Source organism: Octopus bimaculoides, chromosome 16, assembly GCF_001194135.2.
Source record: "Octopus bimaculoides isolate UCB-OBI-ISO-001 chromosome 16, ASM119413v2, whole genome shotgun sequence".
Lineage (NCBI taxonomy): Eukaryota > Metazoa > Mollusca > Cephalopoda > Octopoda > Octopodidae > Octopus > Octopus bimaculoides.
In genome coordinates, this window is record NC_068996.1 from 23458327 (window position 1) to 23472164 (window position 13838).

A 13838-nucleotide genomic window follows, 5' to 3' on the forward strand; every position below is an offset into this window, starting at 1 on the left:
TATATATATATATATATATATATATATATATATATATTATGTATTTTTACATCTGTATATGTTTTAGAAGTTTGATTGTTATGGTCAGTGAGAGAGTGACCATTGCTTTGCACCTATAAAGTACTTAGCTAAATAGGCAACTTTATTATTTTTTTTTGTTGAGTCTGACAAGTCACTGATACAACTAAGAGCTTTATAGGTGCAAAACCAATGGTTACTCTCTGAACAGCCATAACAATGAATTTCCTAAAAGATGTATTACTACTCTAATGTTTTAAAGTGTGTTTCTTTTTCGGATATAAGAACTATTGGCAATTTATATACATACACACACACACACACACACACACACACACACACACATATATATATATATATATATATATATACTTAATTATGTATGTGTGCATATTATAAATGTATATATATGCACGCACACACACATATATATGAAGGTTCTACAAAATCCAATGTTTTAAGTGAGCATAACTTTTATATTAACTGACATAGATTGTTCAAATTACACATGTCACACACGGTAAAGTGTCTCTTCCTCTATGTGATGGTACTCCATCACAAATGATGTATTTGTGTCATCACTGAGCCCAACTCTTTAATCCTCTTTGAAAAGAAAATTTATATTTTCTGTTTTGCACCCACTTCTTCACAACCACTTTCATCTCTTCTTTGTCATCAAATTGTTGTCCCCAAAGACTGCCCTTCATTGAAATGTAAAAGTGGAAGTCAGAGGACACCAGATCCAGACTGTATGGCAGATGAGAGACCAACAACCAACCCTATTTGCTGATTGCTTCATTTGTTGCCAAAGATATATGTTGTCACATTATCAGGATGAACATGAATTGGTTTAGGATTCTTGTTTGGACCTTTCTTCCTAATGGCTTCTCCAAGCTGTCTAAGTGTTCTACTCACTTTCTACTGTACAGCCATACTCCAGAATATCAAGAAGAATGTATGTCCTAGTCTTCCCCCAAAACAGTCACCATGACTTTCTTTGCCTGTTACTGGCTTATGAAGTTCTTAGGCTTTGCAGGAAAGGTGTGACACCATTCCATGGACTGAGCTTTTATTTCCAGATCACAAAAATTTGTCCACATTTCATCCTCTGTCACCAGATTGGGGGTAAAAAAAAAACCTGTCTTCATTGGTTTCAAATGCTTCTTGCAGACAAAGCAGACCTTTGCTCTTTTTTTCCTCCAAATCAGTTGTTAACTGCCAATAAACCTACCTTGCACATACTTTCTGATACACAAAGTCTTCCCTATCTTCTGTTATGTATTATGGCCACAGTTGTCCTGTTGTGCAGCAAGGTCACTGACAGTGACTCAACTGTCCATGCAAATAATTTTTTTCCATTCACTGGCATTCCATGTCAATGATCACAGTCCCTGGTCTCCCATTGCATGATTTGTTTTCAATACTAGTCCCCCACCTTCTTTTACCCTTTAGTATTCAAAATGGCCCTATCAGGGCCAAATATTGTGCCTGTTTTATGTTCAAACTGACCAGACCAGGCCACTCATACCCACCCTAATATGTCATTCTAAAAATAAACAATCACATCATTGAAATCTCAAAACTACGAGATAATGTATAATTAATTCAAAACAATGTGAATAAATAAGTATTGCATATGATAGAATAACCTGCATGCCAAAGGGTTAAACTTCATTCATTTGGGCACAAACAACCCAAAACCTTCTGTGAATGTCGAACAGCCTGTATCCCTCTTTCACCAAAAACTTCATCATGACAGCATGTTGCCTCAGCTTGGAACCCATAACTTGCTTGCATTGAAGAACCTGAGCAAGACATTGTATTTCACATTGCTCCAGTCCAGTCAGCTGAAAAAAAAAATTAGAAAATATGTAGTACTTTCAGTTCAAAAGGCCAGCCTTGTCACATTCTGTGTCATGTTGAATCTCTCTGAGAACCATGTTAAAGGTACACATGTTTATGGAGTGCTCAGTCACTAGCCTGTTAATTTCACTTGCTGGCTGTTCCATTGATTAAATCAACTGGAACATTTGTCAGCATAACTGATGGAGTACCAGTTGTGAAGAACAAACAAAAAAAAGAATTTCTATAGAGGGAGATTTAGTCTATCAATACATGCAATTTGAACAGTTTATATCATTAGATAAAAATATAACTTCTGCTTTTTGCATTACCTTTAGTGCAACCCAGTGTAAGCATGTATGTGTTGTGTGTTTGTGTTTTTCCCTTTGTCAGGAAATTTGTGTGCTGATTGAAGACAAAGTCACCATGCATGTAAACAGTGTTATTTGCTTACAATCTTCTGTGAAACATGCTTTTTCTGTGTACTGTTTGTTATTTGGCAGATTAGGGGAAATATTCCCTTGCTTGGAAACAGGGAAGGGTTGGCAAGAGGAAGAAGCGAGTCCAGTGGTAAAAAAATCTACCACAACAGTTTTTGCCTAACCCATGCAAGCAGAGATATTTGGATCTTAAAATGATAATGCTGATGATATATGCATGCACACACACACACACACACGACCCTTATATATATATATATATATATATATATATATATATATATATACTGCAAAGGTGTATGGACTCGCGTTAGAGTGTTCAGCTCATGGTAATGTTGGCCAAGATATTCTACCTGTTTTATCTCCTAATTGACCAGATCAACCTTCTCATACCTACCCTACAATGTCGTTCTAAAAATAATCACATCATCAGAATCTTGAGGTTACAAAATAATGCATAATTCAATATAATGTGATTATATAAACATTACATTTGACAGAGTAATCTGTGAGTGTTAAAGGGTTGAACAACTATATTTGTTTACTCAGATGATGGCACTTACAAGCCCAGCTGTGTTTCTGTTAGGATAAGACAACCAGTAGCAGTGCTTAGGGAAGCAAATGATTCTATTTGCCTCTGTGCAGATTTTTTGACTGGATTAAATGAAACCTTAGAAGACCACTCTTATCCTCTACCTAGTACCCAAAATATTTTCAGCAAGCTTAATTGTGGCTATTACTTTGCAAAAATCAAACAATTATGGAGATTATTTTGCCACATAATTGTAAAAAAATGCATAACGAGTTAAATGACAGTTACAAGAGGTACAAGAGATATTTCCATCCCAGACAGCCAGTATGGGTGTGGCAATTTAGAAAGGAAAGTTTAGTGTAGTTGCTTGGTATAGTTAAAAAGTGACATGGAAAAGTTATTTATGAAATTCAAGTGGATGATCAAACCCGAACAAAACAAGTAAGTGAAAAGGAAATAATTCTGAATGACAGAGTTCAAAGAAGTGAGATACTCCTGGACATTCTGCTGGAAGAACTCAGTTTACCTTCATCACAAGAATATATGCAAAAGAATGATTTCCCAAGTCAAACTTGAGTACACCAGAAGTCAAACAGGATCATTTTAGATCTGCACAAGAAGTCCTATAGCAGTGGAATTTAATTTTTGTTGACAGGAAGATGTTAGGGATAAGAAAATAAATATTTTTTAGCACATGGACGTTTTAGCACATGAATGTAGCATTCAACATGGTGCATTCCTGGAAAAATCAGTCTCTCTTCCATGTGTGCATTCTTGCTCAGTTTTGTTGTCTAATGGACAGTTTTGTTTTTGCTGATTGTGATAATATAACTCTAATCCAAGTAAAAGTGAGTTATGAGTTGTTTTCTTTTTCACTGGAATCTTGTGGATTATATATTTTATTAGTCTAGTACTCAAGGCCCAAATTTCAAATTATCATTACAGTTACAATAGTTTAATTGACCAGATATAATGCCATCATGGAATATAAGCATAATAGTACAGGCAGCAAGAAGGAAAGCTGTTAATATTCATGTGCATTGGCTCTCTGATGATTTTGAAAATTGAAAGAAACACAAATCTTGTAAGTAGCATCATCTGGTTAAACAAATATCTCCACTCTACCAAACGTTATTGAGTACTTTACTTTAAATTATGGCTCCCCCAGTTTTTCATCTCTCTCTCTCTCTCTCCCATTTGTACACACACACACATGCATGAGTACATGCATGCACATGCACATACACACACACACACATGCATGAGTACATGCATGCACATGCACACACACACACACACACACACACACACACATTCGTATAAAAATAGATAATGTATAAAAGATCAAAATAATATATACACTGTGTATATGAGCTCACGTTGTTGAAATCCATGATAATTTTATGTGAAATTTATGCTTTTCTGCTTTTTATTCTAAATATATGTGTGCATGTAATATAAAGATATAATATATATTATATTGTATGGTTGCACACATACACACACACACAAACACACACACACACACACAAACACACATATTTGCATGGTCATTGTTGTTATTATTTTTGTTGTTGTTATTGTTGTATCCAAAGTGAGCTAATTTAAAATTATGTATAACAATAATAAAGACCATTAGATACTTACATGGTTAATATGTTGTCTCTGTAATCGTTATCATGTATTTCTTACAACATGATTATTTCTAATTAGATTTTGAATGGTTACTACATTAAATATATTAAATGTATCTTAACTATTGCTTTCTATGCAGACAGTACCTCTGAGTAATTTTCACTAATGATTTGTTATTATTTTAAAATATGATTTTTTTTTTTTTTTTTTTTTTTTTTTTTTTTGTATTTACTGGCAATAGGGAAAGCATCTGGTTCTAGAAAACTCTATTCAACATATTCTTGACTGGACCATGCAAGCATGGTAAAGTAGACATTAAAATGATGATGGCAATGACAACAACTGCTGTACAATGTTGAACATTCATTAAAAACTTGTTGAAAATGGATTTTGATTCCAAGATTCAAACTAAAACATACAAAAACTAAGATGTCTGTTGTCTGTGTACCAACTGAAAATGAAGTAAAGTCATGTCCTGTAAACAGTGCCATGATGTTCTTAGTGACATGCCTGACTAGGACATTAACCTCCTGACAAGTGACTTAGATTCACAGAATAGTGGGAAGAGAGGAGGACTAGAATATGTGATTGGATTAGTTCAATTAAGAATTGATGACAGTGAAAAGCTATTAACCCTTTAGCATTGAGATTACTCTGTCAAATGAAATGTTTATTTATTCACATTGTTTTCAATTAATCGTATATTATCTCGTAGTTTCGAGATTTTGATGATGTGATTGTTCATTTTTAGAGTGGTGACATTGTCGGGTAAGTGTAAGATGCCAGATGTGTCCAGTTTGGACATGAAACGGGTAGAATATTTGGGCTGGGTATGGCTTATTTATATGCTAAAGGGTTAATTATATTCAAACAAAAATAGCATGGGCAATGGAAATACCTAGTTTGTTCACAAACAGATACATGAGAAAATTAGGCAATAATCAGATGGAAATATCAAGAATGAAATCAATTACCTATTTGTGAACTAAAAATTGAAATCAGTGCTTCACAATTTACAAGCCTTTCAAGGAACAGATGTTTACTCTAATCACCTCCTTTTATATGTAAGTGGTTGTTCAAGTATGGCTGAAGAAAATCCAGGAGATGATTGAAATATATGCAAGAGAAAAATTGAAAAATGACGTCAAAGCACAGTTCCAGCTGACATTGAAAAACATGCATGATGGCCTTCTAATCGGCCTGTGATGTTAAAGAACAGTGGGATGTGATAAGAAACAATGTAGGATACGAGAAAGTCTTTGAGATAGAAAGAAGTGTAACAAAAAAGTTGAATTTGGTTAAGAACATAGGTGTTGATTGATGGGGGGAAAATAAGAAAACAAAGCAGCAGAGAGCTGCATCAAGAACATACTCCATAGAAAAGAACCAATTGTTGGATCACAATGTAAAAAGAAGCTTCAGAACAGGAAAGAAGGCTTAGTTTGAAAAAAAGATGAAGCAACTCCTGAAATTAATATGAAGACCCTGTAAAAAATTGGTTGGGAGAAAAGACTCAGTGGAATGTGCCAGTAAAAGACAAGATTTAGAAAGTGTAGAACAGAACAACAATTGTGGGTGACTTTTTGTAGAGTGCTGCTCTAGCAACTTTGTGCTACTGTTGATGCAAGATTATGAGAGCTGGCAGAGATCAAACAAGAACAATAATACTGTGAAGAAATTTTCACAATACAGAATATCATCAAGGATACCATTGTCTGGACTTTGTAAGTCGAGCACTTAGCATTGTTGATAAATTCTATTAATTTTAAAAAGAATTTGACAGTATTCCTCAAGAGAGAGAGAGTTTCTGTGGAGCATCATAAAGATTACTGGATCCTGGAGCACCACATTTCAATATTTAGAAACATATAACATAAGAATATAACTGATCATATCCTGCAGTAGCCAGATCAGTGGTATGTAATGGACATTGAAATGGACATCAACTGAAGGAAAAAGATGAGAAAGACTACAGATTACACAGAGATACACCTGGGAAAATATAAAAAATGTAACTGATTGAAATAACTAAAGTACAACTGCCAACTAATATGCTAAAGAACACATGTGGGTTGAACTACATGAATGACTTGGTGATTCTCCCAACAAGTATGGTGAAGTATTAAAACATGCCACAATTGTTAGCCCTACTTACCAAGATCATTAAAATAATATTATCCATTTGCTAATGTTGTATTTTCTTCACTGCATAGTTATTTTTAATTTGCTTTCCAATGTTCACTGTACTGACCACTTTAACATTAACTTAACTATTATATTTCCTTGTGGATAATATTGAGTAAATGATCTTAGAGATTTATTTTATGCTCTGTTTATTTATTCCTTTTTATAATATTGCATGTCTACTTAGTGATTCTTTCATAACATCTTTTGGCAAATACAATGAAGTCTATGCTTCTCTGAAGAGGTCTAATAAATCTGAAGCATGTCTGAAGTTATCTCATATACTTGCCATAATAGTTTAAAATGGCCATTAGTAATTGAGGTAACGTTGCCTGTTGTTTTTTATTAACTATTTAATTGTCACTGCTTTGAACTATACTATATATTAACATGACTATTGCAGGGTTTTGATTTGGTGCCAGTGCTTTTGGCTTCAATAATAGTTTCATATGAATTGAATTATTGCTTTTAACATATTTCCACAGGAATTCATCTCAACTAATACTACTGCTGCTGCTGTTACCACTACTGCTGCTACTACTACTGCAGATAATAATAACAATACTAATTATTCTTTTCAAAAATTGTAATTATGATAATAACGATAATAATAATGATAAAGATTGTCATGATGATTTTTCTTTTTGCCACCTGGGCACTATGATACAGAAACATTTAAAAGGAAAGAATAAAGAAAACACTATCTCATAAAAAATATAATTATGGTGGTGCTAATAAATTATTTTGAAAAAGCATAAGTCATTTGTTTTGTTTTACTTTGTGTTGAATTAATTTGTCAGATTAATTTGTCAGATTTTCTATTTAATCTATCATTCTTTTTTGTTAGTAAATTACTTAGTGCATTGAGATACATAGGTACAAGCATAGATGATTGATTTAGAAATTTGCTTTGCAACCAGATGGTTTCAGATTCAGTCACACTATGTGACACCTTTACTATAGCCCCAGGCCAACCAATGCCTTGTGAGTGAAGTTGGTTGCCAGAAACTGAAAGAAGCCTGTTTTATATGTACATGTGTGTGTATATCATTGTCATCATCATTATCCTCATTGTTTAACGTTTATTTTTCATGTTGGCATAGTTTGGATGGTTTGACAAGAGCTGTCCAGCCTGAGAGCTGTCCAGCCTGAGAGCTGTCCAGCCTGAGAGCTGTCAAATTGTTTATTTTGGCACAGTTTCTATGACTGAATGCCCTTCCTAAAGCCAACCACTTTACAGAGTGTGCTGGGTGTTTTTTATGTGCCACTGGCATGGGCACATTTATACAGCAATGGTGTGAATGCATTTTACATGGCACTGGCGCCTGTAAAGGACAAGCCTGTATGCATGAACGACAGCAATTTTACTTAGCTTGAAGCATCTTCTCAAGTACAGCAAATCACCACAACTCCCGGTCCCTTGTCACATGTAAATGTTGAACAGTGAAAATAAGTGCTCAACACCACATTGGTGGATAAAGATTCTTTATTTGTATATTAAGGCTACCATTGGTTTCATGTTAAGGAATACCTCAACAATTATCAAACCTATCACATGGCACATCAACATTCATCTCCATTTTGGATTAAAATTGAGACAGACACCAATATTCCATGTGATAGACTTGGTAATTGTTGAGGTATTCCTTTAGTTGAAACCAATGGTATCCTTAATACACACACACACGTGTGTGTGTGTGTGTGTGTGTGTGTATTTCTATTATCGTTTGATTTATGATTACACATCCACACAGATTCAATCATTCATACAAAGGCACGTGCGCGCACACACACACACACACACACACACACACACAGATATAAATGTATACAACTGGCTTCTTTCAGTTTCCATCTGCCAAATCCACTCACAAGGCTTTGGTCAGTTTGAGACTGTAGTAGAAGACACTTGCTCAAGGTACCATGCATTGGGACTGAACTTAGAACCATGTGGTTGGAAAGCAAGCTTCTTACCACACATCTATGTCTGCACCTATATGAAATTAATGATGATACATATTTGGAAAATGTAGTTGTTTAAAACAAAAGCAAAGATAATAGACAAATAGCTGTGGGGTTAAGAGGCTCACCTTGCAATCTTGTGGTTTTATGTTCAGTCCTACTGCATGGCACCTTCGTCAGTGTCTTCTAAAAATAGTTGCCATAAACTCTGTGGAAGATCATGTGTGTGTGTGTGTGTGTGTTTGATGTATCTGTGTGTGTATGTGTATGTGAGTGTGTTTGTGTGTTTGAGTGTTTGTGTGTGTTTGTTTGTGTGTGTTTGAGTGTATGTGTATGTGTCTGTATGTGTGTTTGTGTGCACATGTGTGTGTGCATGTTTGAATGTGTGTGTATGTGTTTGAGTATGTGTGTGTTTGAGTGTGTGTAAATTTGTGTGTGCATGTGCGTGTGTGTGTGTGTGTGTTTCTGTGTTTGTCCCCCACCAGTGCTTGACAATCAGTGTTAGTTTGTTTACGTCCGTGCAACCTAGTAGTTTGGTAAAAGAGACAGATAGAACAAATATCAGTATGGCGAAGAAGATAGAAAAAGAATAGACAGAAAAGATAATTACTAAGGTTGATTTGTTCAACTAAAACCCTTCAAGGTGGTGTCCCAGCATGGCTGCCATCCAGTGACTGATACAAGTAAAAATAATGTTTGACACATAAATGTTGTAGAAAATTCTCTTTTAAAACTATTCATGAAGTGTTGGTGGATTAAGGAGAGGTGAGAGATTAGTCTCTGTCCAAAAGAATGGCATTTACTGCCAATGACTGGTAAGCCTGTACTCAATACGGAAAGATTATAACTTTAAAACTAAAAACACCACATGAGAAAGGGGAAAAAAAAGAGAAAAGAAAATGGGAGAGAGAGAAATAGAGAGGTATTTATGTATTGTATCTCTGTATGCGTATGTGTGAGTTTATATGCACTGCAGATATGTGTTTGCATGTCTATACATACATGCTCACACACACACACACATATAGACAGGCACATATATCAACCCGTCTATGTATGTGTGTGTATATGTATGTATGTATGTATGTATCTATTTATCTATCTATGTGTGTATGTATGTATGTATGTTCGTATGTACGTATGACGTTATGTATGTATGTATTTATCCATCTATCTACATATATGTGCTTGTGTGTGTATCTATTTATGTATACAGATGTACATGGAAAAAGAGAGGGGGAAAGAGAAAGGGAGAGAAAGATAGAAAGTGAGTCAGAGTCAGAAAAATAGATATAAATATATGTGAACACATAGAAATGGAGAGAGAGTGAAAGGCAGGTAGAAACAGAAGAAACAAATACACTAACAAAAGAAATGGAAAAGTAAGTGATGAAATTATTTGGTTTAATCCAACATTCAATTCACAGATAAAATCCAAAATAAGTCTGAAATTCTTTGCAACATTAGATAAGCACTTCCCAAGATCTTCTAAATATCACAAAATCATCAACAAGCATAACGTAAAATTAGTATATCTAATCTAAAATACCACATATATTAACTAAATAATGCAAAACTAAATAGAATAAAACTGGAGGGGTAATATGGAACAACCATAGATCATTGCACTGTTTACAACAATGGAATGGTTGCAGATAAGAGTAATAAAAGCTCATCAATAGCAAAAGCAGATCCAAACAACACCACTCAATTGACAGTTCAATCCATACATAAGGAAAATGAGTACACGATTATAAGAGGAAGGGGGACCATCAGTTGTAACTCTGCTGGGAGAACAGAAAAAAACATCATTTGTAACTGCAGACATAAAGAAGAATGTAGGTTTAACAACAACTGCATGATAAAGGATGTACTTCACAAATGTGAGGTGAAGGCAGATACACAGAAATATGTGTACACTGGTGGCACTGGAGACACAACGAAAAACTGTCTACATAACCATCTTACATCATTTTCCAATATAAGGTTTGTTAGTGTATTTTGTTTCCTCTGCTCCTACTGTTTTATAAATTAATAAATCCTATCCAAGGATTATTGTTATTATTACTATATATGGTTTTCTTTATTAGTTAGCCTTCTCCAACAGGGATGCCTTGATAAAGATCAGACGTCCCTCACTCCCACCAGGCTTACTGTTCCTTCAAATATCAACCCAAATATTTCTACAACCAAGTGCTAATATACACAGACACACTGAGACAGACACACTGAGACAGACAGACAGACGCACACACACACACACACACACACACACACACACACAATACCAGGACTATAGCAGAAGGTAATTGTCCAAAGTGTTGCACGGAGGGACTGAACCCATAACCGTATGGTAAGTTTTTAAACCAAGAATTGAGACAAAGGTTTTAGTAAAGGTTTAAGTAAATTGGAAAGAAGATAAGACTTTGGTACCTTCAAGAAAATGACCTTAAGCAATTTGCAGAAAAAGAGTAGGTATAAACTACATGAACTCTATCCAATATAAAACTCTGGACACCCAAGAGATGTAGTGGAATCACAGGCAGACTAGCTGAGAATATAAGCTTCATGTGCAGTAGATGCGCTGGAGCAGTACATTTTATGAACACATCAGAAATAGACTTCCTCAAATGCTTGGCTCACTAGAAGTAGTTGATTGCTTTTGTTACTTAAGAGATGCCAGCAAGGGTGGTGGTTGCTCCAAAAGTATAGTAACCAGAGTCGGAATGGGGTGGAGAAAGTTTGGAGGGTCTTTTTCCACAGAATATGATGCTTGTGTTAGAACTGCAACGCTGTATAGCAATGAGTCATGGGTCTGAACGCATAGAACACGAGAAGACTGAAAAGAAATAAAGTGAGTATGTTCCATTGGATGTCCGATGAAAGTGTACATGAACACTGCAACATAAATGTGTCAAGAGAAAAATTGAACATAAGAGGAATCAGATGTAATGTGTAACAAAGAAGACTGTTCCTGTGTCATCATCATCATTTAATGTCCACCTTCCATTCTGGCATAGGTTCGACAGCTTGACAGGAGCCAGCCAGGTAGAAGACTATACCAGGTTGCTGTGTCTGTTTTGGCAAGGTGTTTTACAGCTGGATGCCCTTCCAAACACCAACCACCCTTAGAGTGTGAAGAGAGTGCTTTTTACATGGCACCAGCACAGGTGAGGTTAGTTTCAACATGGTTTTTACAGCTGGATGCCCTTCTAAATGCCAACCACTTCACAGTGTGGACTAGATGCTTTGTAAGTGGTCACCAAGTAACTTGCAAAACAAGGAATTTTGAGAGAGGAGGGGGCATTGGAGAAGGGGATCTTGTGTCAGATGATGAAAGGTTAGAATATATGGATATGTAATGTGTATGGATGAGGATGGCGGTATAAAGAAGTGCTGATAACTAAATGTGGCTATGGATGAAAGAAACCCTGAAAGACTAGGTTGAAATGGTAAGGGCTGACTTCAGAACCCTGAGCATCATAGTGAAGATAACAAAGGACCAATACGTGTGGCAATACATGATTCTTGAGAAGACCTGCTCATTGTGGTGAAGCTGCCTTCTGGCAGCACTGTGTGTATATATCATATATATATATATATATATATATATATGAGGTGGTGCTGTAATGTTCTTGGCTTTAAGGTTATCGTGAAATGCTTGGTTGGAGGCCCAACCTTCCAAGTTCTTTTACAAGGCTTACAAAAACTGAAAGGCCACTGCAATAAGTGTGTGAATCTGAGAAGGAAATATGTTGAATAACATCATAATTAACTGATCCACCTATATTTTCTTTTACTCAAAGCCAGGAACTTTTTAGCACCTCTTGTGTGTGTGTGTGTGTGTGTGTGTGCATACATGTGCACACAAATGGGCACTTCCTCCAACCTTCTCCTCTCACCACCACTTCTCATCATCTCTCCCAATTCTCTTTCTTGCTATCCAGAACCATTTAATTTGTTAGCTACTCTTCATACATTAATATTATTCTCCACACTCATATTACATTGACATCCCTTCTCATACCACTGTACTCACCTATGAAATATTTTTTACTATTGTCCCATATATTGGAAGTGACAAATTTCATCTAAACATGTGGCTGGCTTTTTGATAATGCCTAAAGAGGCTAAGATGCATCTGGTGTTCTCTGTAACTGCTGCTGGGATGATTTTCATCTCTTTCCAATAAATGTACTATGTTTTTAAACATTGTACATCCATAAGAGATGTTATCTTCGGACAAATTCTACAGTTAAATTGTCATTCAATGATGTATGACACATAGTTGGCTATACCAACAGTGACTAAATGGGAACTAAAAAAAAAAGAAACACCAGAAGATTTTATCACATAAGTACATCAAAAACTTTGAAACCACCAGAAGAGAAAAGGAAAGAATCAAGCAAGAGAAGAGAAAGACTAGACAAAATCAACCTTGTCTTCCACCAACATTACCATGCAATCAATGCCATTGACCCTTCTATGCAAGAATTGCTTTACAGAGTCATCAATGGCATCACTATAAAAGAAGCGTTCAGCAAAGAAAGAATTAAATTTTCGGATGTGAGATAAAGCCACCGCTGATGAAAAACCTCGATGACAACATCAATATCCTGCTGACGTTAATAATGAAGATTTCACAACAGAAATAAAGCACATTCTACCAGAACATAAAACAAATTTTGGTACAACTAGAACTGAAGCCTTTCAAATTACTAAATCTATTTAATGACTATAATCTTTGCACGAAATTTCCAAATGTTTGCACTGATTTAAGAATATTGTTGATAATTCCAACTACAGTAGCGTCAGCAGGAAGCTTTTACAGCAAACTGAAAAGTATCAAAAGCATTTTAAAGTCTATCATGTAACTAACCTGACTTTGTTGATTTAACAAGACTGATTGTGGAATCAAGCATTGTCAAAGGAATTGATTTTAATAGTGCTGTTAGAAATTTTGTAGATAAAATGGCCTTAAAACTCGCTTCATTATCTGATTAGTCCTATCGTTGCTCTGAGTATGTTGTATTGTTATCTGGCCACTGATACTCAGGGAATAAAATATTTACTAATGTTCTTATTCAGATTGTTTAAGATTAGCCATCCTGATCCATTATGCTTTCATAGTCATGCAACAAAAACTGTATGCGCATATATGTGTGTGCATGTGTATGTGCATATATATATATATATATATATATATATATATATATATATATATA

The 13838-nt window shown here is 35.2% G+C and overlaps 1 protein-coding gene across 6 annotated transcripts in view; it reads left to right on the forward strand.

Annotated features, from left to right (window-relative positions):
- The window catches only part of LOC106868886 (uncharacterized), a 113406-nt gene extending 105997 nt beyond the window's left edge, over positions 1–7409 (forward strand). For 5 of the 6 annotated variants that reach the window (XM_014914340.2, XM_052973591.1, XM_052973594.1 and 2 more), the window contains one exon: positions 7137–7409. Coding sequence is in view for 4 of the 6 variants with exons in the window: in XM_052973591.1 (XP_052829551.1) it covers positions 7137–7241 (105 nt within the window). In the remaining 2 variants the exon portion in view is untranslated. Of the gene's footprint in view, positions 1–3777; positions 3917–7136 lie in introns of all 6 variants that reach the window. The other variant, XR_001409349.2, reaches the window with a different exon arrangement.
- Positions 7410–13838: the final 6429 nt, after the last annotated feature.